The sequence below is a fragment of the Sturnira hondurensis genome, unplaced genomic scaffold (assembly GCF_014824575.4).
Source record: "Sturnira hondurensis isolate 20B ecotype Veracruz unplaced genomic scaffold, ASM1482457v3 Scaffold0020787, whole genome shotgun sequence".
Classification (NCBI taxonomy): domain Eukaryota; kingdom Metazoa; phylum Chordata; class Mammalia; order Chiroptera; family Phyllostomidae; genus Sturnira; species Sturnira hondurensis.
In genome coordinates this window covers 5,543,690-5,570,647 of record NW_028093418.1, presented here as the reverse complement: position 1 = coordinate 5,570,647, position 26,958 = coordinate 5,543,690, and the positions used below count along the sequence as shown (strand labels likewise).

Genomic DNA, 26,958 nt, shown 5'->3' with positions numbered 1-26,958 from the left:
CTGAGGCCCCGATAGAGGAGCCCCCAGCGGATAGCGATGCTCACAAGGGATAAATAGAACTTTATTTTAAATAAACATTTGCACTCTGTACACAGCCCGGCAGAGGCAGGGCTCAGTCGTCAGCGGACTTGCGCACGTCAAAGCTGCCACAGGGCCCACGCAACAGCTCTGCCAGCAAGGCCAGCAGCTGCCCGTGCTCCTGCTGCACCTCAAGGGGCAGGGCAGCCAGCTCGCTGCGCAGGCTCCGCTCCACCATGCGGCCCAGGGCCCGGCGCAGCTCCCTCAGCAGCCTCACAGTGCGGGAGTCACCCTCCAGCCTCAACAGGTCACTGTCACTCAGTGAGATGGTGGCCCGGCGCCCGTCGTCTGGGGGAAAGGAAAGGGTGGGAGCCTAGGTGAGGCCAGGCCAGCCCGCATGGGGCAGTGAGCAGGGTGGGAGGTCTGCAGGTACCCACCACGGATATGGACGTCCCCGTCAGTCAGGAGCAGCACAGCTAGTGGGTGCACCTGGGAGGAGTCCCGGACGAAGACGCTGCCGTTGGATTTGACAGCCATGAAATACGTCAGCCATCGGCTCCGTAGCCGCGTAGCCTCCCTGGGGAATAAAGGGCTGGGTGAGGCCACCCTTTTGGCCCATCCTAGCTGCCCTCCCCAGGCTTGCCTGTCCCCCACCTGTTAATGGTCGATTTGTGCAGCAAGATGTTGCCTGATTTGGTCCTGTACGTGACACTGTTGGGCTTGAACTTGCCCTGCCGGGTCACCTTGCCCTGCCTCACCTGCAGGGGTGATGGGAAAGAAGGCTGGGCTAAGCAAGGAGCCAGGGATGGGGAAGGGGGCTAGGGACCGGTCAGCCTCTCCCTGAGGCAGCACCTGGATGAGGTTGGGATAGAGACCCGCCATCAGCACGCCCTTCACCAGCTCCTCCTCCTCGCTGTACTCGTTGCACTGGGCCGAGGCCAGCGTGCAGTCCGAGGGCTTCCCCACCAGGAAGGCCTCGTAGATGTTCTCGGAGAACTGCTTGATGAGTCCTGGGGAGGCAGAATCGGGAGCCCCTGAAGCCCAGTGCAGGTGGGAGGGGTGAGGGGCTGGAGACCAAAGGGGGGGGGCTCTCACCATGGATGAAGCGCAGGCTGGGTGCGTAGAGCAGGTTCTCCTCCAGGTAGTTCTCCCGGGAGCTGCGGTCCTGCCAACGCAGCACCTCCTCCCAGCCGGCCACAGCCCGCACGAAGGCCAGGTGGTCGCTGCCGCTGTCCTGGCTCAAGAGTGCCTTCACCTGGGAGGGGAGGAGTATCATGGGAGAGGCTACAGTGGACCCTGGGGTGGGGTGGGGTGGGGTGGGGTGGGGTGGGGTGGGGTGGGGTGGGCGGGGCGGGGCGGGGCGGGGTGGGTCTGACCTTGTCCACCTCCGCTCGGTTCTGCAGGCTACTGCTGAAGGGGTCCCGGGTGAGGCAGGAGACGACCACGAGCAGTGGGTGCAGGCAGCGGAAGATGGCGGCCAGCACTATGGCCTTGGCCAGCCGGGGGTCAGTGGAGATGTGGGCCAGGCGCTGTCCCAGAGTGGTCAGGTACTCCCGCTGGTCCAGCACCCCTGCAACAGCTCAGCTGTCAGGCCCACCCTCGTCGGCCACTGTGGCCCAGCCCAAACCTGCCCACTCACCGATCTCCTGGAGCAAGATCACGGCCTCATCCACCGCCTTAATGTTGGGGCTGTCCACCGCCTTGGAAAGGAACTCCACGGCCTGCAGTGAGGACACAGCAGAGCCCCAACCCCGTGAGCCTGTGTCCCGCCCCCCGCCCCCAAGGCCAGCCCCCCGTGCTGCACCCTGGCGCACCGTCTTCTCGGGCATGTGGATCTTGGCCTGCAGCACCAGGTTCTCAAGGGGCGTGCGCAGGATCTCTGGCACCTGAAACGGGACCATTTTCTCCAGGCGGCTCCGCGGGAACAGGTGGTAGGCAAAGCCCGACTGGCAGCGGCCTGCCCGGCCCCGGCGCTGGATCACATTGGCTCGTGACACCCACACAGTCTCCAGGCAGGACACCTGGGGGAGGGGGCAGGCGAGCGGTGACTCGGGTGCCACGGGCCTTCCTCGGTGCTCCCCCGTGCCTGGCCGCCCCCTCACCTAACCCTCAACAGCTCCCTGGCCCCAACAGGCACACAGGACCCGGAGCGCAGCCTTCTCCAGACACGTGCGGCAGGCCCGGGGCTGACCCTGACCGGGGCCAGGGCGGCCCAGAACCTGGAGCTGCTCGCGGGGGCCGGCAGGCCGGGGGTGGGGCCACCTTGGTCTTCAGGTCATAGCGCTCCTCCTTGTGCAGCCCGCTGTCCACCACATGCACGATGTCGTTGATGGTGATGGAGGTCTCAGCGATGTTGGTGGCCAAGACTATCTTGCGCACCCCGACTGGCGGCTGCTGGAATATGGCCTTCTGGTCCATCATGGGGATGTTGGAGTGCACTGGGGGACAGCAAGCACGTACCGGTTATGGGCAGGGACTTCCGGCCGTGCTTGTGACAGCGAGGCCCAGGTCGGCGTGCTCAGGAAAGGCAGCAGAGCCGTCGAGGACTGCGATCTAGTCAGAAGCCCCGGCCCCGTGAGTCCCAGTTGGGTCACACCCCCGGACAGAAGGCGAGGGGGCAGCTGGGGGCCATGAAGCCCAGTGCAGAGCTCTCACCTGGCAGGATGAGGTACTTGCTCTCGTGCATGCCCAGGGCCTCCTGCAGGCGCTGCTGCACCCCTTTGATCTCCTGCCAGCCAGGCAGGAAGCAGAGGATCCCACCTGAAAAGGCACCTGCAGGCATGAGGGGCTGCTCCCAGCACACAGGGTCAGGGTGGGCACAGGGCAGGGGTGGCACCCACCTGGCTCCCCACGAGCATCGATGTGCAGAACTAGATCGGTCACAAGGTCCAAATCGAGTGCACATTCGTCCTCAGACTGGGGTGGGGAAAGAGAGGCCACAGTCACAGCCCCAGGGCGAGGGACTCAGTAAGGCCGAGGCACCTAACATGTCACCTGCAACCCTCACCACACCCCAGCACCGAGGCCCCATCATTCTGTTTTTATGGAGAAAGTCACGGCTCGGAACAGGTCACTCACCAGCGGCCACCAGGCCCCAGGGACAGAAAGGAAAGGCCGAGAGCCCCGGGTGGACCGAAGTGGGCTCGCCCCTCACCTCATGGTGCCGGTGCCGGTGCGGGTACTGGTGCTTGCCCAGCTTGGCCAGGATGTCCTCCAGGTAGTGCTCCTTGACGGGGTACATGAAGCCAGGCACCTTGATGACAGGGCAGCTGCCGAAGTAGCGGGAGAAGCGCTCGTTGTCGCCCGTGGCGCTCATGAGCACCAGCCGCAGGGCCGGGTTGAGCCGCTGCAGGCCCTTGAGCAGAATCAGCAGGAAGTCCGTGTTCACGTCCCGCTCGTGCACCTCGTCCACAATCACGTGGCTCACCCCCTCCAGGCTGGGGTTGCTCTGCAGCTTCCGCAGCAGGATGCCCACTGTGCAGAAGAGCAGGGCCCCGCCTCGGGCTGGGGGCTTGCTTTCCAGCCGCACCTGGAAGCCCACGTTCCGGCGCAGGGTGGGGCCCAGTTCGTGGCTGACCCGCTGCGCCACAGACACAGCCGAGATGCGGCGTGGTTGGGTGATGATCACGTTGCAGCGGGCGCCGCGCCCCTCGGCCACATAGCGCTCCAGCAGCAGCTGGGGGATGCGCGTGGTCTTCCCGCAGCCTGTGTCCCCAGAGACTACCACCACCGGGTGCTGCTCGATGGCACTGAGGATGGTGTCCCGGTGCGGGTCCACAGGGAGCTGGGGGGCCTCCTGCCAGATGGGCCCCCGCCGCCGCCACAGCTCCAGCAGACTCTGGCTCAGGCGCACCTCCTCTGCTTCCGACAGGGGTGTGTAGGGCTTGCCTGTGATAGGGTCACTGAGGGGCCCGGAGTCCTTCCCCAAGGGCAAGATGTCATCACTCTGCAGCCGGAGCTCTGGGGAGATCCATGAATTGTCCACCGGGTACTGGGGGATGGGAGGAAGCAACGTGGTCAAAGAAAAACACCTTCTTCCTCGCTTGCACCCAGTCCCTCCACGTGATTCACAGGTCACACAGTGTGGCCCAGATGACTTCAGTCCATGACAGCCCTGGGGACGCTCACGGGCAAGGCTGGGCTGCTGGGGGAAAAGGTGCTCCCAGGCCCCATTCCTAGTCCGGAAGTGGGGCATTACCACTGCCTGTTGCAGGTGGAAGCATTCGGTCTGGAGTAGGCGGGTGGATGGGGATGGGGACGAGAAGGGCTCTCTTACATGGTTCAGGAAGGTCTCTATCTTGCGGAGGATGGGCTCAGGCACCTGGATGGTACATGGCCGGCGCTGGGTCTCGCCCAGCTCCCGCAAGGAGGCCAGGTTGTACATGGCATGAGTGAGTGGCTCGTTGTTCCTGTCCACAAGGCCCAAGCTCTGCAGAGGGGACACATGCAGTTCAGTCTAGGCCCCCGCGTGCCTGGAACCCACCCAGGTGGGCTCAGGAGCTCCAGAGAGGTCATGCAGAGCAACCCCTTTCTGGCTGATGTGCTGCAGGAAGAGGGGCAAGTTAGGAAACTGGAAAATGTAAATCACCAAAAAAAAAAAGAGTAGTTAAAATTCAAGAAAAGCAAGACCTGAATGGTCTGAGCAGGATGCCTCACACCTGCCCAGGGAGGGGTCCCACTGAGAAACGCCTCCCCATGCAGCTGGACACCCCCCGCACAGCCCGGTCTCACCTCCATGGATCCCCGGTGCAGATCTGAGGGTAGGTGTGCCCCTAACGCACCTCAGGGGTGCTCTCTGCCCTTGCTGCCTCAGCAAAGCCCAGCGCACCTGCTGTCTGCCTGGCACCTGTTCAGGGGACCCCATCGTCCAAGGTACATTGAACTTCTATTCACACAACTTGATAAAACAAGGCGCTGGAAGGGAAATGCATCCTAATTCCCCGCGTGCCCTAAGCCACCCGGCCAGAGAGGGAACGGGGCATTCCTACACCTTGGGCAAGTGTGTCAACCAGTCAGTCACTTCTCCCTACAGTTTGTGTTCCCACCACCTGTAACGTCTGCATTCTGCTCTCCCTTCAAAGCCCAGATCAAACAGTGCCTCCTCCAAGAAGTTCAGCCCCTCAGGTCCCAACCGCCTCCCCTGGCTACCAGGCAGAGCTCAAGGCGCCCAGTCCCCGGACAGGACCCTGGGAAGAGCCAACACGGACTCTGGTGCAGGAGGCTGCCGCCCCCCACCCCACAGGACTGCAGTCGGCCCAAGGCCCCCCTGCTGTCTGCACACAGATGCCACCTGGAAGCTGCTCCTTCCCGACACAGGCCCCCACCAGCTGGGAGGCTTCTGCTCCCAGGGCTGTGCCTGTCAGGCTACAAGCCTTCCTCCAGGTTCTCTCGGTGAGCCCTGGTCCTGCTGCAGTAACATGTCCACCCCTCCTCTGGCACCGCTTACCGTCCCCATCCCCTTCCTGTTCACCAGGCTCTCGTTACCTCTCACCACTGGCTGTATCTAAATCAGTGCTCAGAGCCAAACATGCACCAAAGGTGTTCCCGACCAGAGTGGAGTGGGGCCTCTCTCCTGTCTTCTCCTGCAGTTAACCTTCTACTGAGTTCAAGTCACCTACATCCCAGGCAGTCACACCACCAACCCGGCTGCTGGCGCAGCCGCTGACCTCAAAGCCTCTTCAAGGGCCTGCCAGCAGAGGCCACGTTGCCCCCACCTTGATGCTGACTGCCCCTTCCATCTTCACTCCAGACTAATGTTGTCTCCTTCATTTTGGTCACAAAGCCCAGGCACTCAAGATCCTTCTAGGCACCAGTCTGCCTGCCGCTCACCACGGACTCCATTCCTCCAGCTGCGCGCTGCCCAGAATGAGGGGCGCATCTCTCGCCCCTCCATGCAGGCTCTGGCCAACGGTGACCAACAGACTTGAGATGACAGAGCCCTTCTGGAGGGACTGTGGGGAGTCCTGCAAAGCAGCGCCACACAGCCTGACGAAGCTGTAACACCCGGGACCTGGGCATCCAGGCCAAAGACCTGGTATGGCGGGTTTCACTTCCTGGAAAAGTGGGCCAGTTTGCCAAGGGTCACAGGAAGCTACAAGGCATCTCCCGTTCACACCAGGGCCCCCCTGGACTCACCTTCAGCTTCTTGCAGGCCAAGGCTGCTGCCTTATTCTCAGCCTCTGCTTTGCGGCGCCCTTTGGCAACAAAGGTCATGGGACAGGGCCAGAGCAGGGTGAGGGTGGATAGCTTGGTCTTGGTGCCCACGGTGTGGAACTGCATGAGGTTCTACAGGGACGGCAGGTAGGCGGTTACAGAAAGGCAGAGAGGACAAATATCTGGCACTCCCACAGTGCCAAGAAACATCGCCATGGAGACCCCCCAGCTCAGCCCTAGGAGAGGTTCCACTGTGCAGCTGGAGGGAGCCCCCTCAGCCCCTGCTCCCAATCCCTGGCTTCCCAGCTGAGGGCGGGTCTGGGCCTCGCTGCTCTCTGCCTTCTCAGCACCTTCATGGCACACAGGTGTGTGGCAGGTGGGGGCTGAGGCTGTAGTGTGTGCTCCACCGGGCTCGTCCTAGGAGGGCAGAAAGGCCTGGAGACCAGCCCTGCCTGACCACAGCCCCTCGCCAGCAGCAGAGACAGAACTCACACCTCAGCAAGACGGTTGTCCTCTGGCCCTGCCCGCCACGTGTGCACAGGTACGGGCCTCCCGCCCTTGCAGGCCCCACCTCTGAGCCCCAACCTGAGCTCCTCCTGTGTTGTGCCCCCACTGCTCCACCCTCCCACGCACCTCTAGCTCCCCCTCGGCCTGGTCTGGGGAAGACCCAACGCAGCCCAGCCAGCTCCCCACCCTTGCACACCTCGGGGAGGCCCCGCTCACCTTTGCTGTGGAGGACGAGGTCGCTATCTGAATCACCTTGGCCAGAAGGTTCTTCGGAAGTGGAAACTGAGTCAGAGCTCTGACAGCACTGTCATCGTCTGTCATTTCAAGGGCACCCCCCCTGGGAGGACCAAAAGTGTAGGTGAGAAAGCTCTCTCCCCCGCCAGGGCCAATTCCCCTCCGGCTCTGTGGGCACTGGGCAGTTGCAGCAGGCAGCCATAAGGCATGGCAAGACAGCAGGCGGGGGTCTCTGCTGGCCTGTGACCCTCTCAAGCACCCAGCATAGCTAACCCTCCCCCACCACCACCACACACTGGAGAGCAGTAGCAGGCAGAGTGGTCACTGGGCCTCTGGGGGACCCAGGGCACACTGGATGGAAGGGCAGTCCTGACGGCATGCCGACACATGAGGCAGGGCCCTCCCTTCCCAGAGGGGGCTCCCAGGGAACACCCCCCCAGTGCCATGTCAAGGTTCAGGCCGCCTCCCGCTGTACCTGAGGGGTGTGTGGGAATCCTGCTGGGTCATGGACAGGAAGTCAGTAACATCGATGGTCCCCTCTTCTAGCTCTTCCTCCTCCTCATCTTCTTCCTCTCGGCCCAAGGAGCGGGACAGGCCCCCAGGTGCTCCTGGCCGGATGCCCTCAGGATTCAGCTGCCGCCAGGAAGTGGGGGGCATGGCGGGCTCCGGGCGCCACCAGCTATCAGCCGGAGAGCCAAAGCGGTCAGCTAGCACTCGGTACTTGGCTGCATCAAACAGCTCGTTCCGGGGACCCAGCAGACCCCAGCCCTGGGAGGAAAGGGGCGTCGTAAGGGTCCACACCACCCTCACACCTCAGCCTGCCTGGAACCTGCCCAGTTACTTCCTAGCCCGTCCTGTAGGGGCCACCTGCCTACCCGCCTCGGCCCTTAGTCCAGAGCTGGCACAGAGAGAGCAGTAAAATGTCCATCTTTGACAGACGAAATGTACAAGGGAGATTCTTATGCTTATTGGACAAAATGCAACAGACAAAAAAACCCCAAACCCCACAGAGCAACAGACACATTCACTAAGTGACCTAAGGAGCCACAGGGATGGTGGTGATCCAGACCCCGGGAGCCCACACTGTGAGTCTCCCTTCCCCCACGGGGACCCTGTGCTCCGAGGGAGGACGCAGTGGACACAGCTCCCCACGGTGATAAGGAACGTGTAGGGCACCAGCTTCATAGAACAGGATCAAAACCGGAGCAAAGGGACGGAGGTTCATGCCTCAGGAAAAATAAAGAACCCTATACTGGAAACATGTTCTAGAAAGAACCCGCAACATTTTTAAAGCCATTTATATAAAAGCGTCATTTTAAACCGTATCACGGCATCATCGTTTCCTAGAGAGACTACAGGACAGCATGCCTACTGAGCCCCTGGCACATACAAAGCGATGTGCTGGCCGCCCTGAGCTTCGGAAGGACAGGTGACAGCTGGTCCCCATGCCCAGAAATCTACACGATGGGACGGAAATGCAGGCGGCCAGATCTAAGGAGCCAAAACGTAAGGGAGAAGCAAGAACAAGGAGCAGAGCATGCATACAGCACGGGTTCGGGAAACTCACTTGGGAGCGGTAATGACAACAGGGCAACGTGTGGACATGTCAAGTGGGTTTCTGACACCGCATGACGGGGGACGGGGTGCCATGGCCCAGGTACCCTCTACAGATCGGCTTCTCCCTCACCTGACTCATGACAAGCTGAGGAGTGACCATACCCTTCCTTCATAAAACTCCCCAGGTTTCTGAAATCCCCGACGGCCTAGACCGCAGGGCCGCGGAGGAGTGCCCAGTCCAGGCAGACCTCCTCCCCGACAGGATGAGCAGCTCCCTTCCTCCCTCGACTGCACCTCCGGGCAGCAGAACCGTGTGTGAGCGCAATGCTCATAAACACATCTGGTTTGGGGGTGCGGCGGGGGGAGCTGGAGAACTGCAGGCACAGATATTTGGGGGGGGGAGCGCTATGACTCAACGACGAAAAACCCAAACTCAAACAGGCAAAGGACTTGACTTCTCTCCAAAGATCAACGAGGGACCGCCAAGCACGTGGAAAGACGCTCAACGTCAGCTGTCACCAGGAATGGGAACGCAAATCAAACCTTCACTGAGACATCACCTGACACCCATCGGGGTGGCTGCTGTCACAAAGAGGAACGAGAAACAGGTGTTGGGAGGGTGTGCGGAAGTCGGAGCTGTGCACGTTGCTGGCGACAATGTAAAACGGTGCAGCCACTGTGAAAGCTGTGGCGGTTTCTCAAAAAATAAGGGACCAAACCACCACAGGATCCAGCACTTGTCAGAATTAAACGCAGGGTCTCGAAGAGACACGTGCACATCGTGCTCACAGCACCACTATTCACAGCAGCCAAAAGGGGGAAGCAACCTCAGCATCCACTGGCAGCTGAATGGACGGACACACAAGACGTGGTCCACCCACAGTGGACCACCCAGCCTCCTGGAGGAGGGCCAGCTGCCACCCCACGCACTGCCACGTGCACGCACCCTGAAGCCATCCTGCCGAATGACGTCCTGCCGTCCAGCAGCAGAAAGACGAATGCTGTGTGACCCCACTTAAATGAGTTACTCAGAGCAGTCAGATTCCCAGAGACAGGAAGTAGAATGCTGGCTGCCAGGGGCGGGGGAGGTCGCTGTGTAATGGGTACAGAGTTTCAGTTTTGCAGAGAGAAAACAAGCCCTGGAGATGGGGTGCACCACAGTGCGAGTATGCTTGACATCACTGTCCTGCACCCTGTCAGAGGCTGTGACGGTGAAGTTACCACAATTAAACACACAAAGGAAAAAAGGCTGCAAGCACAGGCAGGGAATAGAGGAATGGCCAAGGGGCAACATGACCATGACCTGCAGCTCCCAGGTTGGGTTTGCAGCGCCTTCGAACACCCAGAGAGGGAAGAATTCTTTTCTAAGCTTGATGGTGGCGACAGCAACCCACAGCCAGCCTGAGAAGTGAGAGAAGCAACCACCATGCTTGCGCTGTAAGCAGAGAGGACCGCCTGGCTGCACGGAAAACCCACGTGGAACCGTGGGGAAGGAGAATGGAAACCGAAGTGGAAGCGTAGCCAGGGCGCCAGACAAGGGGAGAGGTTTCCATGCGGGGCTCCTCTCGGCGGTTCCTGAAACCACAGGAAGGCTACACAGCAGGAAAGGAACCACAAGGCAGGAAGGGCTCAGGACAGCGGAGTGGTGGAGCACCCGGCCGACCCCTCCCTGAGCGACCATCAGAGCAAGGGCTGGAGGTTTCTCATGAAGAAGTCTGCCTGGCTTTTGCCCGGGGAGGGTCACCTTGAACAGCTGGCAGGCCGCGGCTGCAGCCTGCCGTTCGGCATCGATCTTCTTGCTGCCATAGCCTTCTACCTCCACACTCTTGGGCCACTTTATGTGGAGGGTGACTTTCTGGGGAAGAGAAGAGAGGATCAGGACCCGCGCCTCTCCGCACAGCAAAGTTGCCTCAATTGCAGGGAGAGTCAAGAGCACAGCCATGGCCTCCTGGAAGCAGAGCTGAGGCAGGACAAAGCTGCCCATCGTTAACGCCACAGACGGCTCTCACTCTCCCACCCTTGGGCCCTACGTCCCACCTCGAGTTGTTTTGCTTCTTCAAAGTGCCATGTTCTAGACAGAGGGCATGGTGGAACCCATCTTTAACGTTAAAAATCTTCATTCAGAATAGTTTGCCTGTATGCTTCCATGGGTTCCAGGGCCTACAAGACTCCGGAAGCAGGATCCCATCATCAACCTTAGCCCACTGAGGTCCAGGTGAGTCGGCAGGGGACCAATCCAAGTGCCAGAGCAGAAGCCTGTGCTACACGTGAGCGCGCCGTGCCTCGCCTTGCCTCGCCTGTGCTCCCATTCCCTAATCCAGGCGCCTCCTCAGACCTAGCTTTGCTCTTAAAGTGTCTGCTTTGACAGTTTTCAACTCAGAAATGGCCTCTCTAACAAAGAAATCTCAAGGAGAAACGAGCAGCCAGCCTCCGTCCTGAGAGTCAGACTGACATTCCCCCAGCTCGGCAAGTTACCTTTTTCTTCGGTCCATTCGTGTGCACATAGACCAGCTTGTCTTTTGCATGTGAGATGCCAAGGGCTCTTCCAATCACACTGTTGAGAAGGTTTTTGGGCTGTGGAAATTCTTTTAATAGGTCCCTAGAAGCTAAGAAAATAAGAACAAAAGTATTACAGCTGTTCTTTCTCTTTAAAAAAACCTCCATGGTGTGTATCCGGGCAACCCTGGGCTGGACACCCAGGGTGTAGGCTCCTGACCCCAACCACCCAGGAGCATCTCAGAAAAGGACAAACAGCTTCAGGGTTTGCAAGGGAAAGGGAGGCGGGGCTAGCCCTGCGTGCACGGCCATGTCCCGAAGGAAAAGGGCCAATGACCTCCACACCACAGAGGGGAAGCAGCTGGCATCCTCTTCCCATCCAAGCTCCTCGTTTAATACATCAGCTACAGGAGCCCAGATGGCAACAAACCCCTATTCTGATGTCTGGAAGAAGACACGAAACAAAACCACAAAACAAAAATCCACCACACACACAAAGTGGAGATCAAGACGACGCCAGGCCCTGCCTCCAGTAAAAAGGAGGACTGGCCTCAGCATGTGAGTCTGAATCCCGGCCCGAGCTCTCCTGTGCCCCAGCACCCTGCAGAAGGCCTGCCTAGAGCCAGACTACGAAGGGACGCTGAGCAGACACCTCTGGAGCTAACACAAAGGTGTGAGCTATCCCTTCCCTGCATTCACTGGAGAAATGGTGGCAGGAGGCATCAGACACCGTGAGAGATACCTCACTTTTTTTTCCTTGGATTAATCCAAGAGCACACAGGAGTGAGCTGTGTACCTAGAGGCAGCTGGTGCTGGACAGGGAGCAGCCGGACCACGAAGAAAGCTGCCGGAAGTGGCTTAAAGTGGAAGAGCTCCAAAGCGTGAGAGCAGCCCACCCAGAAACCCATGGTCAGAGGCTGGCAGCGGAGATGGGAAGCTGTTTTGCTCTCTGCCCAGTCTCTGCCGTTTTACCGAACTTTAAGCCAGCTCCAAAAACGGGTACACACACATAGCTGCACCTGCATGAATCGATCATAAGTCATCTAGGGAGATTTTCACAGCATGGGAGAGATGCCCTGATCCCTGCAGGGCACCTGAGAATGGTAGCGATCTGGGGGACAGCCCTGTCCTTTGCAAAAGCTCCTCCAGGAGTTCTGATGCAACCCCACTGCCTGGGTTAAGACTGCTTCTTTGGGGCAGCCTCCTGTGTCAACGGGCCAAGAGGGAGGATTCTGTCCAGCTCCGGCTCCCTCTAAACTATAACTTGCAAAGCAACCAAGAGTCAAGCAGTGAAGAAACTACTATCTAAATAGACTCAAAAAGCTTTGATCCCACAGAGGGACCCACCATCAAGGGGTCCCTAGACACAGAGACCCACACATATGTGCACCGCTGGCCCTCTGGCTATACAGGGCAGGCAGAGGCCAGCTGTCTCTATCCATCCTTGACCGGCAGCCGAGCTCTCGCCAGATCTGCTCCCTGCACTTCCCAGGAGGCACAGCGCTGGGCTCCATTAGAGCAATCGTCCTGTCTCTATGTGGAATCCTGAATTCCCAGGAGTATTTCGGGCTCTTTTCCACACCCATAGGATGCGCTTACCCCTGACGCTCTGAGTCTAACCCTTGACCACCCATCCCTGGACGTTTACCTGTGTTCTCCCACTCCCTCGAGGTCCCGCACCTCTCACCTGTTCTCGCCAGGTGCAGGCGCTGCGGTCCCACAACCTCTGCGCTCGGGGTCCATTTGGGTCTATGCCACGCTGAGCTTTGCAACAGCAGGCTGCGGCCCGCCAGCGGATGGCGGTCTCGGCCGCTACCGGGGTAGGGGCCCAACCCGCCAGCCCCGACCCCTACCCGCGCCCCTAGCTCTGCCTTCCCCAGGAGTCAAGGGCGTCGCGGCCTGGTCGCCCTCGCCACTGCCCTCACCGTTCACCATGCTTCCGTCGCCTTCCCCGGGCCCGCAGGTGGCCACCCCGGCCTCGGCGGCCTCCTTGGTGCCATCGGGCTGGGCGTAGCCTGAGGAGAAGCCGCGCGAGCGTCGCTGTCGCCCGATGGCACGGGGAACCGGCGGTCGCAGACTCGGGGAGACGCCGGCGGCCAGCGCCATGAGTCTCCTGGCGGCCGCCATCGCGCTCCCGCCAGCCCCCGCGAGCCCGGGGCCGGCATGGAACAGCGGGGCGGGAGCGGCGGCCCGCGCGCCCCCTGCCGGCCGGGCTGACCCGGGGCGGGGCGGAGCCCAGCCCGCCCCAGCTGGGGGCCTGGCTCCCGCCTCTCCCAGCCCAGGGCCTCCCGCTCCCCAGCTCCGGTCTACCCGCGGCCCGCGGGCTCGGACCCTGCCGAAATCACTCCCACAGACTCGTCATGGAAGAGGGAATGAGATTTTCTGGGAAACAGTGCAGGCCTCAGCTCAGCATTCCCCGGAGGAGACGAAACCTCTCCCGAGCCAGAATCGCTCGACTGGGACACGCATCTCACAGAATGGCTTACAAAGTAAACCTGCGGAGAGCCCGGAGCCAGGACGGGGAAGACCGCTCGGGCATCAGCAGACCACACCTGTTCCCCAGGGCTGGAGTCAGAGGTGAAAAGTACCCGGCTCTGGCACTGTGCCCCAAACCGAGCTGGTCTAGCCAGAGTCTGAAGCTGCCCTCCCTCCTTCGTTTGAAAGCCAGATGGGATCCTGTTTCCAAGCTACTACACCTGGGTTCTGGCCAGGCTCACGCCTCTCCTGCCGATTTGGGCACTGAGCAGCAGGGTTTGGGTCAGCTTCGAATCAGGCTGAATGAAGCTGCAGGTGGTCAGGGACCATGACAGCAAGGGGCCCTCCATCTTGGAAGGTCTTGGTCAGAGGTTGGCAGTACAGTTGGGGGCAAGCTGGCAAGCTTGAGGGTTTTGTTTGTTTGTTTGAAATTCTACATCTCACACTGGTGATTCCCTGGAGAGTTCATTAAAAAAACCTTGCGAGGCCCTGGCTGGTGTAGCTCAGTGGATTGAGCGCGGGCCTGCGAACCAGAGGATCGCAGTTCGATTCCCAGTCAGGGCACATGCCTGGATTGCAGGCCAGCTCCTGGCAGGGGGACACACGATACATTGTGTGTCCCCGGCAGAGGCAACCATACACTGATATTTTTCTCCCTCTCTCCTTCCCTTCCCCTCTAAAAATAAATAAATAAAATTAAAAAGAAAAGAAAAGTCACCACACTCAGATGACTTTAAAAAAAAAAAACATGCAAGGAGCCACCCCCAGTGTCTTACTCATTAGGTCTGGAGTAGGGCCTGAAAACCTGCATTTTTAACAAGTTCCGAACACTGAGAGCTGCTGGCCCAGGGCAAGAACATGGGATTTGAGTGTGAATACTTGGCCTTAGTGCCAACTCAACCACTAGCCAGCTGTGAACCTTGGGCAATGTCATCTATTGAGAATATGAGGACAAACGTGCTCCGCTCATGTGGCTGGGCTGCGGTTAGGATTAAACGAGTGTGTCTGGAAGGCAGCTTTGCAGGGTGCTCTGCCAGAGAAGACCCTGCCCTCTGTGGTCCGAGACAAACGGGGCAGGTCCCTTAGAGCCAGACCCCGGGCAGGATGGGGCGGGTTCAACTCCAGCTCCTCCACTCCCTCCTCAGTGGGATTTTACTAGGAGGGGAGCAAGAGCAAAGGGCCTTGGCAGTGATGGTCTGACCTCACGAGGGGACACCCCATCCGTAGCAAGCCCCCTACCCCAATCATCCATGTTGTGAGGGCAAGACCCTTGGAGCACAACATGATTCTCCAACAGCTTTGAATTTGGCTAAGTGGCATTTTCATTTGCCAAAAGCTGAGACACCCACCCAACTTCAGTGGTTTTTAAGGGTCATTAGCAGCCCAAATTCCCTCAAAAGAATCCAGCTTACCAAGTCTGCTTGAGGCAGCAGGAGCTGAAGGCAAACTTGGAACACTGTGGTGCCTGAAAGCTGAAGGAGACAACGGCCTAGACAGAACCCACCTGCAGAGCGGGGCCTGGGCCTGCCCGCCGCCAGGCAGCCCCTCGCGCGGCACTCCACCCGGACAGCCACCTGGCAGCTGCAGCAGGCACGCTGTGGCCACACAGACCTGCTCCCAAGGGGCCAGAGTGGGGGCCTGGCCACGAGCTGTTAATCGTTCAAGCTGGGTAACAGGCACGCGGAGTTCATTACACTGTTTCCTCGGTTTCAGAAAACATTTCAAACGGATGCTTGAAATTTTATTTTTTAAAGACAGCATCAGCCAACTAGTCGGTTCTCAGGGAGCTCCCTGTCCCCTTTTCCTGTTCACTTGCTTCACCTGGGCTCCAACTGGTGTTGCCTTCCGCAAAGAGCTCACCTCTACAAACCGCACTGCCTCTTATAAGAAGACGGCAGCTCTTAGACCAGCTCTCTGAAGCCTTCCGGTTCTGTGATCTTCTCCCCCTTGGTCTAGAGCAGGGCTTCCTGACTACAGTCTGCAGACCAAATCCACCCACTGCCTGTGTTTATAAACGAAGTTTTATTGGAGCACAGCGGTGCACATTTCCTTATGTATTATCCACTCCCAGGATCATGCTATAATGGCGGAGGTAAGCAGCTGCAAGAGAAACCGCACGGCTTGCAAAGCCTAGAACATTTACTCTCTGACCCTTACAGAAAGGTTGCTGACTCCTGCTTTGGGACATTAAAGGAAGGGGGATCCAGTGTGTCCCGCTCCTCCTCTCCACCAGCATTAAGTCTCTCCTGCACACTCTGCTCCCTGGGGAGAGGGCCCCGGCACCTCTGCCTGTGGGGAAGAAGGGGAGTTCTGAAAAAAGAAAGGGCTGCTGGCTCAGAGATCTTTCCACTCCTGGATCAAGCGTATCACCTGTACCAAACGCGCCGGCAGCGTGGAAGTAAGGTGTACAGGTTCTGCTGAATACACAGGAGAAGGGGGGTGTTCTAGGACCCTGAACTCTGGGGGGCCCAGGGAAAAAAGGAGGAAGCCCAAAGCAGGCCAGACTTTGAGCAGACCAGTGCACTTCTGGAGGGGACATGAGAGGGACCACCGACACCTGAAGAAACCGGGGGTCTTGGCCAACGTCCACCACCCGACTCAGCCAGAGTTAGCTGTTTTATGGACAGTCGAACTGGAATGACAAGGTCCATGTGGTGGGCCACAAGAAAGGTAAGGGGCGCTACAGGGGCCGGGTGGCCACCCTGACCACCCTACCCATCTTCATGGCTGCCCCGTCACAGACGTGAGGCACCAGGTCCCTGGAGGGAAACCACCACACCAAGAGGAGGGGACACAGCTGAATGAGCGCACACAGGAAAGCCCAGTCCTGCGACCCCCAGGATCCTTCCAGGAGCATCAGCTGCTTTCTAGTGCTCTGCATCTCAGGTCCGGGTGGTGGGGAACACTCCCAGGGGAGGCTTAGAGGAACGTTTTCGAGTTTATTCACCCTTTGCCTTGGAAAGAGGCCATGGCCGGAGGTTGGTGGTAGATTCGGGGATAGACTGGGAAAGGTGGTGGCGGTGTTTCCAGTTCCAGACCTGACTCTGCGGGGCACTGGGACCTCTTTGAGGGGCCGGGGCTTTCTGAGCACTGTTCTCCTGGTTGAACCAGAGAGATCTCTGCCACACACTTCCTTCTTAAGGAAAAGGCATCGGCAAAGCCTCCCGGGGATCAGAACACCTGGCAGAAAGGTGCCATGGTCACCTCCGGACTAAGGAGCTGCTGCTGGGCCTAACTCAGGAGGAAGGCAGAGAGAGAGGAGGCAGAGACGCCCACACCCGCGGACGCCTTCTGGAGGCGTGGCCATGAGGAGACAATCGGGCTGGGGGTCTGTGCTCCCTGGGGAGACACAGTGGGGACTGCTGGGCTGGCCCACGGGGAGCAGCTGCCCCTCCCCAGGGTAGCGGCCTTCCCCCCTGATGCACACAAGGAGGCACAGCCTACCCATGCGGCCTGGCTGGTCCCCGCTGGCCAGCTTTAAGCTTAGCCAAAGCATGTCTGACGTTCTCAGAGCCACTCACCTGCCATGTTGGAAATGTTAACGTTCAGCCTTTTGGAGTTACAGGGCATTTTAAGAAAGAAAAAAAAAAGGGCGATCAACTCTTGTTTTGGCAACAGTAGGGGGTGGCATTTCTTCACTACCTAAGTCAAAGGGTCAGAGGGGCCGGAAGTCCTTATTTCTCTCCTGCCATTGGTGGCCAGGGTCCCAGCAGCAGGGCAGTGTGCGTGCAAAGGGCTCAGGGACAGGGTGGCCATGCGGCTGCAGGAACCCAGGTGCTCCGTGCTCCCCGCACCCTTCCTGAGCTCTTGACCTTCAGAGCACTTTACAGACAGAGCCTGAGGGGGACATGCTGTGTCCACAAGGCAAAGACTCCATGACCTGAAACGGAGTTCTTCCACAGGCAACTGGGGAGGGGTGCGAACAGGAGCCGATGTCGATATGAGAAAGAGGCCACCGGGGCACTGGTCTTAGCAGACCCAGAAAAGAGCCAAGGCCGAGGCGAGGAAGGAGATGCTCACGGGCAGAGGTGCTTCCCTGGTCCTACTGCTAGGCCTGTCCCTGGGTATCACTGGCACCTGAAGTGAGCTGTCACCTGTCTGGCGACTCTTGATATTCTCCCCATTCAAACAGTGAACCTACCTTGCCAAACGGACTGAGAGGCAGATTTTCAGGTCAGTAAAGTGCTTTGAGGGGCTGGGGAAATGCTTGGCCGGGTGGCCCCAAGGCCTCCAAGGTGGAGGGCACTGGGCCAGGTCAGGGTTCTCTGGTCTGGCCCTGCTGGGAGTGCCCAGCACTTTCTGAGTTGTCTGAGCCAGGGACTGCGTAGAAGATCCAGACCCTACAGATTCTCCACATTGGTGCTCAACATCCAGACTGAGCCTAAGCCTCATTCTGGCCACACAGAGGCCCAGTGAGACTGCAGAGTCCAAGGGTGTCCAACCCGGGGCCCACAGGCCACATGGTGCCCAGGACACCTATGAATGAGGCCCAACACAAAATCATAAATGTACTTAAAACCTTTTTTTTTTGCTCATCAGTTTTCGTTAGTGTTTGTGTCTTTAACGTGTGGCCCTAGACAACTCTTCATCTTCCAGTGCTACCCAGAGATGCCAAAAGGTCGGCCACCCCTGGAAGCCATGTGGCCAAGGATGATGAAATAGCCCAAACCTTTCCAGAGGACCTAACCCCAAGGGCACCAACCGCTCCACTGACCCCACCCCACCCCTCACTTTCCAGAGGCTTGTGGCCCTGGTGCACAGGCTCCCCCTGCTGCCCACCTCCCCACAGACCCCGGATGGAGCTGGTGCCAGGGCAAGGCTCCTCCCTTACCTCGAGAGATGGTCCCTCCGGGGGCAGGGTTGACACACATGGGCGGGAGGCGGGGCGGGGGGAGTTTGCACTGACGCTGCCTGTGCTGGGCCCGGTCTGGGGAAAAAGAGAGGGCGTCAGGGTGACGGGTCCAACCCCTCAGCCACAGGCCCTTGGACGGACTTGCCCCGGAGGACCTGGGAGGGGCCCTGGGCACCGAGGTTGCCAGGTAGTATCTGCAGCCTGTCCTGGGTTCTGAGACAGTGTCACCAATGCCACGCCAAAAGAAGGCAACTGTCTCGTACAGATGTGGCGTGTGATAGCCTTGTAGAGATCTCTCCTCGGCTCTAAAAAAAGCCCCCGAGCTCTCCCTGTTCCCTTAGCCAGCTTCCACGAGTTTAATGCCCATCCTGCGTACTCCTCTCCAGTCTGGAGTTGCCAGGACGATGCAGGACAACAGCTGGAAACCAGGAAGCCACGGTGCCAGGTAAATCCTCGGCGCTCCCACTTGCTGTCCCCACTGTGGTAGCCGCCTCTGAACCTGCCGAGGTTCTCCAGAGAGCCACGTCAGCCACCAGACGGCAAATTCTCTGTCCCTCTAGGAACTGGGCAAGAGAGGCCAACTGACCGCTGGGGCCCTCTTGGACAGCCCAGACCGGACCTGCCCTTACCAGCCGCCTCCCTCTTTCTGCAAGCTAACGGTCTGCCATTCCAATGTCCCCACTCAGTTGGAGGCTAAATTCTACTTATCAGGAGACCTTTACAGTACATTTTAAGAAGTTCCAAATATTTGGTGTAAGTGAACTAAAATTAAGACTCCCCCCCCGAGCCTCTACAGGTAAGAAGGGCTGGAGGCCACTAAAACCCCCTAAACAGTGCGAACATCGGAGACGCGATGGTCAAGGGGGAGCGATGCAGAAGCTCTTTGCTCGCTTTGCCCCCACGGGTTGTGGTCTCCCAAGAGGCGGGAGAGGAGCAGGGACACCCCGCGCCCCTGGGTAACAGCCTGCTCTGCTGTAGGGATACCGTTTCTGTAACGCCAACTGGCTCCTCTCCAGTCGGTCCCCTGGGCATGCAATCAACAAAACATGAAAACCCTTGGTTTGAGGGTAACTTTTCTGAGGCAAGGGTACCGAAAAAGCTGGAGCAGAATTCTCATTTCCAGCAGGAGATGTAAAAGCCCTTTCAGCCCTATCTTTCCAAAATTAAAATGGAGCATCTGTAGAGAATCGAGGTGGTAGATACAGGGGTGTGTGCTATACAACTTCCTCAACATTTCAGTGTTTTTGAAATCTTTCATAATAAAACTGGGGGAAGGAGCGTGTTCTCCCACTCAGGTCCTCCTCCCCCAGGCTCCCCACAGGGCCACTCCTTGGGGACGCAGCCCTGCAGGCTCAGAGCCTCACCTCCGCCCGCGCCGCCCTCGTGGCTGCCAGCGCCGCCCTCCTCAGGGTGCTCTTCGTGTTCGGTCAGCAGCCACAGAGCTGCCGCCTCGGTGGTCCGAGCACCGTCCCAGGCACCAGTGACCATTTTTGTCCTGCTCTGTTCATAATGTTGTGGTTGTAGCACCTCAATTCTACTCCCCCAACAGGCCCTCTTGGGATACTACCGGGTGTGACTTTGCAGGAAACACACTCAGCATCACAGCGGAACGCCTGTCGGGTCTTCGGAACAAGGTGCATAGGGTCCAGGTTTATCTTGGAACTAATCCAGCTCTGCCTGAAGCTAAGGTTGGAAAGGATCAGCCCAACCTGACCTTTCCACCTGACCTCTCCAAGCCTGTCTGAAGTGGGTCCTTACTCACAGCCAGCGACGCTGAACTAAGACAAGAAGAAGAAGAAGAAGGAGGAATGATCTGATGATTAATGATAGTCTCAATGAGCATCTGCAGTAACTGGGGCCACGCTGTCATAATCCCAAAACAATTCCACACAACCCTCCTCTGACCACTGCTGATCCTGTGTTTTCCAGTTTTGTGCCACCTTTAAAAGACTCATTTGCTCTTTGTGGCCTGATTCTGATGCTGGCAAAGGCAGTGACAGGTCACTTTCCAGGCACATAAGCATTCTAGTCGGAAGGTGTTGGCAGCTTGGAGAAATTGCATAATAGGAGAGACAGTGGCCAAAAGGAATTGCTATTGGCCATCGCCACTGGAGCATCAGACAGCCCAGCCCTGCCTGCACCAGGAAGCATCTCTGAAACACATCGGTCTCTGCCCCACGGCTCACGTCTGGCAGACACTCGGCCACACGGCCACACAGCACACTGTGTGCCGAGGCCAGGCTGTCGCTCTCCAGCAAAGCATCGGCTACAGTCCGCACCCGAAATAAACCCAACTGCTCACATTTACCAAGCACCTGCCAACCCAAGCCTAGGGGCTGGGGACAGACCACAGCCAAGAGCTTCTCCTCCATCATCTCTGATCTTCACTCTGTCTCTGAAGACTGGGGCTGGGACACAGGACCAGATAAGCTGAGCCCTTTCTAGCAGGGACCAGAGTCGAGTCCCAGCCAGTCTGTCCAGGGAGCCCCCAGGCCCATACTTCTCAAGGCTCGTGACACCGCGGGGAGCTCACATTCTCATCACGAGAAACAAAGAAACATAAAAACTCCCTAAGAGATAAAGAATAGTCCTATACAACAATGAAAGTGTCACAGACTGGCAAGGTCATGATGCAAACCACAAGTGATATCAGCGTTCAGAAGACAAGGGGGAGCATTCAGCCTTAGTCAGGTAACCCGGCAAAGATGGCTTTGCCTGAAGCAAAATATTCAAGGCAGTGACTCTACCAGATTAAATGGTTTTCCCTGAGACCCCTAAGCATGAAAGGGTCGATGGCAAGCACCCAGTATTCACCTGGGCAGAAAGCAAGGCCCCAAACCAGACTGGCCCATGTCCCAAACCCACTTAACCGCTAACACGGATGGCGAGTGTGCCCGGTGCCAGGCCCTGTTCTAAGCTCTTTACATGTACTAGCTCATCTGACCCGAGGAACCACCCTGTGACGTGGCCTGCGTGCATCGCCAGGAGGCGAGGCAGAGTGGCACCGGCACCCGGGTCCGCGGCCTTTGCCCTGCGAGGCTGCGCTCCGCCCACTGCACTGAGTGCTGATGCTGTCACCCTGAGGGGGACCCTCTCAAACACATCGATCCCCCGCCGGGAAGGGAAAGTCACAGATGCTACAAAGGACTTTTTTGCCCCAAACCCTCTCTCAGCTGGTACCATCTCCCTTTCATGCCAGAGCTAAGTGACCGGGAAAAGGGAGGACCATGACTTTGCTGGGCCTCCGTCTCTACAAAATCAGCGCCCCTAAGTCTGAGCCGTTCCCACCAGAGGGAACCTACTTCTCTCCAACTTCTATGATGTGGACAACAAAGCCCACTGATGAGCAGGTAAACTAGGCAATGAAGTTGTACTCAATTTTCAGCTCAAAGTGTGCTGTCCATACTAATCTCAAGTTCAGTGTTTCCTTTCTCAGACAGCTAACCCATAAAACCAAGCTGATAGAGGTGAATTTCTTCGTGCAATGCGGAAACGGAGTGGCTGAAGACAGACAAGGAGGCAGGAAGAGGCTGCTGCAGCTGGTACGTCCAGACCCCCTCCTGGCCCAGTTCAGTGGCTACGCAGGGCACCCCTTGGCCAGGGTTTCCCAGGCCTCTAGGGACATAACTTGGAGAGGAGACCCAACTGCACGATCTCCCCTGAATACAGTTAGTCAGCAGGTCTCTTACGGTTCTCATTTATTTGTAAAATATGCTCAGATAGGAGCAGCACAATCAACTTCAATATCGGCCACAGGCCTTTACTCTTTGTTCCCTTCAAGGAGAAAAGTCTTGTGACTGCCTGAGACAATCAAAGCCCTCGGGGACATGGCCCTAGCAGTCCTTACCAACTACGTGGCTTCCCATAAGCAGCTCTTGCAGACTGCCTGTAGCCCTGCTGTGGCCTGGTTCTGCCATTGCAGATACAACCCTCTCATCCCATCTGCTGGTGGGCACTGGCTGCAAGACTTGCCACAGCTTCTATGACCAGTAATAGAACAGTGACTCAATCCGCCGCCACCAGCATTTACTGAGGCCTGCCTACCACGTCCAGCGCGCTGTGCCAGGGAGTGCGGATGATAAAACACGCACAACACGCCCTGACTGCAGGGAGCTTCCAACCCGGGGGTGCGATATTTACTTCGGACTGGACTAAGCTCAAGAAAACACAGGTATAGTGCTGACAAAAGTCTGAGAGAAGAGAGAGACTGCATTTGTTTGACAGAATCAAGAGACGTGTGTGGAGGAAATGGTATGAAATACGGACCCAGGGAGACTGGTAGGGTTTCGACAAGCAGTGACTACGTGGAAGAGGGCATTCCAGAGGGAGAGGGGGCAAACACCTGCCAATGCCAAGGCGAGGGATGGCGCGGGTCATGAGCACCGTGCGGGAGGAGGGCTGAGGGACAACTCTGGAGGGCAGTGCTCCAGGGCCGCCCCCTGGCCAGGGGCTTTCACAGCCTCCACAGCTGCCCGGCCTGAGGAGGAAGGGCGTGAGGGCACAAGCACCGTGATGTTCTTACCTTTTCTGAATGAGTCCAGGCTGAACATTTCTGGCCAGGAAGGAGAGCTGGAATCCTAAAAAGGATGGCCAAGAGGCAATGGTTAATATCCCTGCTCCAGGAAGCACGGAGAAGACTTCAGGGACACAGAGCTGTGTTGCTTCTTGGCCTTTCGGCTAAGATCCAGTGTAGGAACACAGTGCGGTCCAGAGGATGAGAAAAATGAAGCCCTTCACTAAAAAGCCCCAACCGCTGCCCGCGCTCAAGGATGGAAGGGCTGCGTCCACCCCAGAGCAATTATGACCAAGTTTCTTTCTGAGAGCTGTATTCTTGTCTCTGTCCTAAACACCCTGAACCCTGCTCAACAGAAGGCAGTGCGTCTCCTCACGAGAGGCATAGGTTTTCCTCGTAGGAATACTCGCAGTTTTCCAGGGACTTCAAGGAGGAAGTGAAATTCTATACCAACCCCTTCCTCATCAGGAAATAGGGCTGGTGACTACCCTAAGGACAAATTGATTAATTGGGCTTTCACAAAAATCTAGGAATGGGATGTGACAGACAATATCAAAGAGTTCCTGGGGCTCTGACTGGTGTGGCTCAGTGGACTGAGTGCCAGCCTGCGAACCGAAAAGTTGCTGGTTCAATTCCCAGTCACGGCACAGCCTGGGTTGCGGGCCAGGTCCCCAGTTGGGGGCACGTGAGGGGCAACCAATCAACATCTCTTGTGCTGACGTTTCTCTCCCTCTCTTTCTCCCTCTTTCTCCCTCCCTTCCCCTCTCTAAAAATAAATAAAATCTTTAAAAAAAAGAGTAATTGTGTAGTGATTCAAAACAGAAATCTTTTCATGGAGAAGTCTCTATGAGATGACAAATGATAAGTTAAAAGTTCAACTGTTGGCAAAACATTTTGTTGCGTTTTGCTCATTAGCACACTTAACTGAAAACTCTACGTAGAGAACAAATAAGTAACACCTCTAGTTTAATAATTTTGTTTAAAGAAACACTCAAACTCAGCATCATAGCTGTTTTTAGGAACGCAGTATTCTTGGGTCGGTGCAGCTACACCACAGGGCCTCAGTTGAAAAACACCTACACAGCGCTTCAGCTCGTCAGGATAACGTCAGGGAGTCGAATGTGCCTGCACCCCCACTCCTGACTGTTGTTCTCTTTCCTCAAACGATGGGGCCGTGGGGGGTTGGGGGCTGGGCCGGGGCAAACCTCCTCTCCCCCAGAGATGCTGGAAATTTCAGCCAATGGGATAGGGTGGCCCAGAGAGAAAACTTCAGTACAGTATCAACAATGATTCCATTTTCTTTAGCAAATTACATTCCACAGATTCCTTTTATCCACCATAAAAGAGGAAAAAAGTGTAATTTGAGATTCTAATTTTAAAGAAAACCTGGGTGCTATAACATCTAAAGCAGCTACGTGATTATTTAAGAAACAATACTTTCTTGCTAAGAAATTCAACTTGCTGGTAAACGGACTCTTGGTGTTGCTTTTTAAAAGCCCCGATCCTCTCCGTGCCAACCCTAACTCAGAGGCAAAGCTACCTTTTCCCGAATCGGTCTAAAAAACACAGCACGACATTCACGACAGGATCTTTTAGAGGCATTTTACAGAGCTCTGGAATACTGGACAGAGATCGAAAAGATGGCTGCCATCCTTGGAAAACTTTACGGCTCAGAGTTGCTCTTAAATAACCGGCATAAGCAAAATAATATTATGTGGAGTTTGCCTGCATAATGAACCACTACTGAAATCAGGCAGAATCACTATGGGCTCCACAATGGCTAATTAAAAATGATTCCCTCTTTTCCAAGACGGTCACAAAGAAATGTCACACATGCCTTCTGCTTTAGAGTGCGGCTGAGCGTGAGACCCACACTGCTTTGTGTGCGTGGCTACAGCAACTTACCTTACAAGAGCAGAGGAAGTCTCAGACTTCGTAGGCTTTTGAACTGGAGCTGAATTCTCTCCTTGCTACTCCTCATCACGAGGCTGGGCCTCCTCCTGGGAAGTACAATGCTGGGTCACTAAAGAGATGGCCCCCTTGGGGAAAGAAAGTGCTCTGGATCATTGAAATTCATTTACTAACTCTGACAACAAGGACAAGTTTTGTTAGCGGTATGAAACACACACAGTGGACCCACTGGCCTCACTTCAGGACCTGCTGTGACCTACGTTAGACCCATCCAACTTCGAGCTGCCCTGCGTCAGAACCTGTAAGATACCAAGGAAGAGATCGCACGGTCGAGGGGCTTGGAGTTCTGAAAGCATTTGCTCCAAGCCCAGAGCGCAGCCTGCTGCAGTTTTGAGTTCTGCCCCCTTGTGACTAAGATTCACCTACCTAAGGCAGGTAAAGCAGCTCTTCCAGTTTGGGAAAATAACTAGATGTGGAAACACCATTTTCACAGTTTACAAAGGAATGCTATAGGTTAATCTCACTTATCTATGCAACTATCCAGTGAGGCAGGAATTCTTCCCCTGAGGTCACACAACTTGCCCAAGATCCCACAGCTGCCTCAGGGCAGAATGCAAATCTACAAGTGAGGGACTGCGCTCCAAAGCTCTCCGGGCTCACGCCACACTTCTCTAATTCCCACAATGTGATACCCACGTCGTGCTGTTGCCTAGACGTCCCAGGGGGCAGTCGCTGAAATAACAAAATTGATGGTAACGTCTTCAAAAGTTGAAGGGGCAAGACGTATCCAACTGACAAACTTTGGACCACAGCTACATAAGTTAAAACACACGGAGAGTAAATATCTCCTGGCAGGAAAGGAATACCAGGCATGGGTCGAAAACAATGCAGCAAAGAATGTATTTGCTGCAGCTTAACACCTACAAAAAATAAAGAGCACTATCTTAAAAACTATGCCAAGAAGAGTTCGTTCTCTTGAAAACTCCAAAACTCCAAGCTGTAAGTGTAAATTATAAGATGTGGTCAATACCCACAATGACAGTGGCATAGTGGGATTGCTGCCTTCCAAGAAACTGCAAAGGAAACCATAGCACAATGTCTCATTTCACTCTGGCCAGTAAGTTGCAACCAAAACCGGTTGAGAGTCTGCAAGTGGCCATCTGCGGTCCACCTGCTACAGTGTATGGCAAGCCCCTGCAGACTGGGGGTGCAAAGTGGGACAACCTCTGCCTTGCAAAGTCACAATTAAGGTGATGAATGCTGTTACAGGAGGACTAGCTAGACAGCTTGCTGACGCCATGCTCCTGGCTTGGGGGTTCTGAGGACCCCTGGTACTCCAGTTCACTGCAAACAAAGAACCCAACATGCATGAGGTCTTCCCCTGCGAAATGGGACAAGGCACCACCAGCAAACAAAGAACACCTCACCCCTTGGCCTCCCCCAGTGACAAGGTCGGTGCAAAACGAGGCAAACCAGGGGGGCAAATTGCACCAGTCCTCCCTTTGGACGAACGGTCCAGGCCGCACGGGGGGGCAGACAAAGGTCCCAGAGCACTCCAGTAGCTTTATCCAGGCCCTGCCTCGGAAAACGGAGCATCCCCAGAGGCGGAGGCGTCGTTGCGCCAATGAAGCGGCCTCTCCCACGGCCCCCGCGGAGCCCCTGGCTACCAAGCCAGCCCCAGCGGACTTCTCTGGCCCCCGCCCCCGCCCCGGCTCCATGGCAACGGCAGGCCGAGGCCTGGCTGCCCACGGCTCGGCCCGGCCGGCTTCCCGGGCAGGCCTAGGATGCCCGGCCTGCTCCTCGGGCCCGCCCGCTTCTCCGCCCCACTCTCCACCAAGCCAGCGGTCGGACTCGGACCCCTCCTCGCGCCGATCACCCCCAGCCGCGGCAACCTCCTCAAGGGGGCACGAAAGGGGAGAATAAAAAGCCCAATTCACCTGTTGTTACAGATGTGAAACAAGCCTCGGTGCACCGCGCATGAGCCGCGGGCCCCCCCAACCACGGCCGAACTACAACTCCCACCAGCAGTGGCGCGGGAACTTCCGGGTCCTGGGGCGGAAGTCCCGCCTGCCGCCCCAGCTCTCTCCGCCCCTCGCCTCTGACCCCACCTCCCGCTCTAGACTCTGGGTCTCAGCAGATCTCGAGCGGGGCCCCTTCTGGGGCTCACAGTGGTCGCCTGAGGCTCACGCAGGAGAGAGGCCACCCCGCGGCGGCACCCCGTGCCAGGCCCAATGGGGAACGG

General features: G+C 57.3%; 1 protein-coding gene across 4 annotated transcripts; it reads right to left on the bottom strand.

Annotated features, from left to right (window-relative positions):
* Positions 1 to 40: 40 nt before the first annotated feature.
* On the bottom strand, positions 41 to 26,958 carry DHX30 (DExH-box helicase 30). Of its 4 annotated transcripts, XM_037030373.1 has the most exons (22): positions 26,654 to 26,958; positions 24,711 to 24,805; positions 22,815 to 22,869; positions 18,272 to 18,367; positions 10,945 to 11,075; positions 10,214 to 10,324; positions 7,388 to 7,680; positions 6,895 to 7,015; positions 6,154 to 6,303; positions 4,295 to 4,447; positions 3,173 to 4,009; positions 2,859 to 2,934; positions 2,674 to 2,778; positions 2,281 to 2,456; positions 1,833 to 2,039; positions 1,658 to 1,739; positions 1,395 to 1,588; positions 1,114 to 1,273; positions 871 to 1,028; positions 673 to 776; positions 456 to 595; positions 41 to 366 (listed from the first exon to the last, which is right to left on the bottom strand). In XM_037030373.1, exons 3-22 carry the CDS (start codon positions 22,840 to 22,842, stop codon positions 113 to 115), a joined length of 3,576 nt encoding a protein of 1,191 aa, XP_036886268.1. In that variant the 5' UTR covers positions 22,843 to 22,869; positions 24,711 to 24,805; positions 26,654 to 26,958; the 3' UTR covers positions 41 to 112. The 4 variants fall into 4 exon arrangements, with proteins under 4 accessions (XP_036886268.1, XP_036886270.1, XP_036886269.1 ...); XM_037030375.1 differs by lacking the exon at positions 18,272 to 18,367 and having other exon boundaries at positions 26,654 to 26,957; XM_037030374.1 differs by lacking the exon at positions 26,654 to 26,958 and having other exon boundaries at positions 24,711 to 24,828.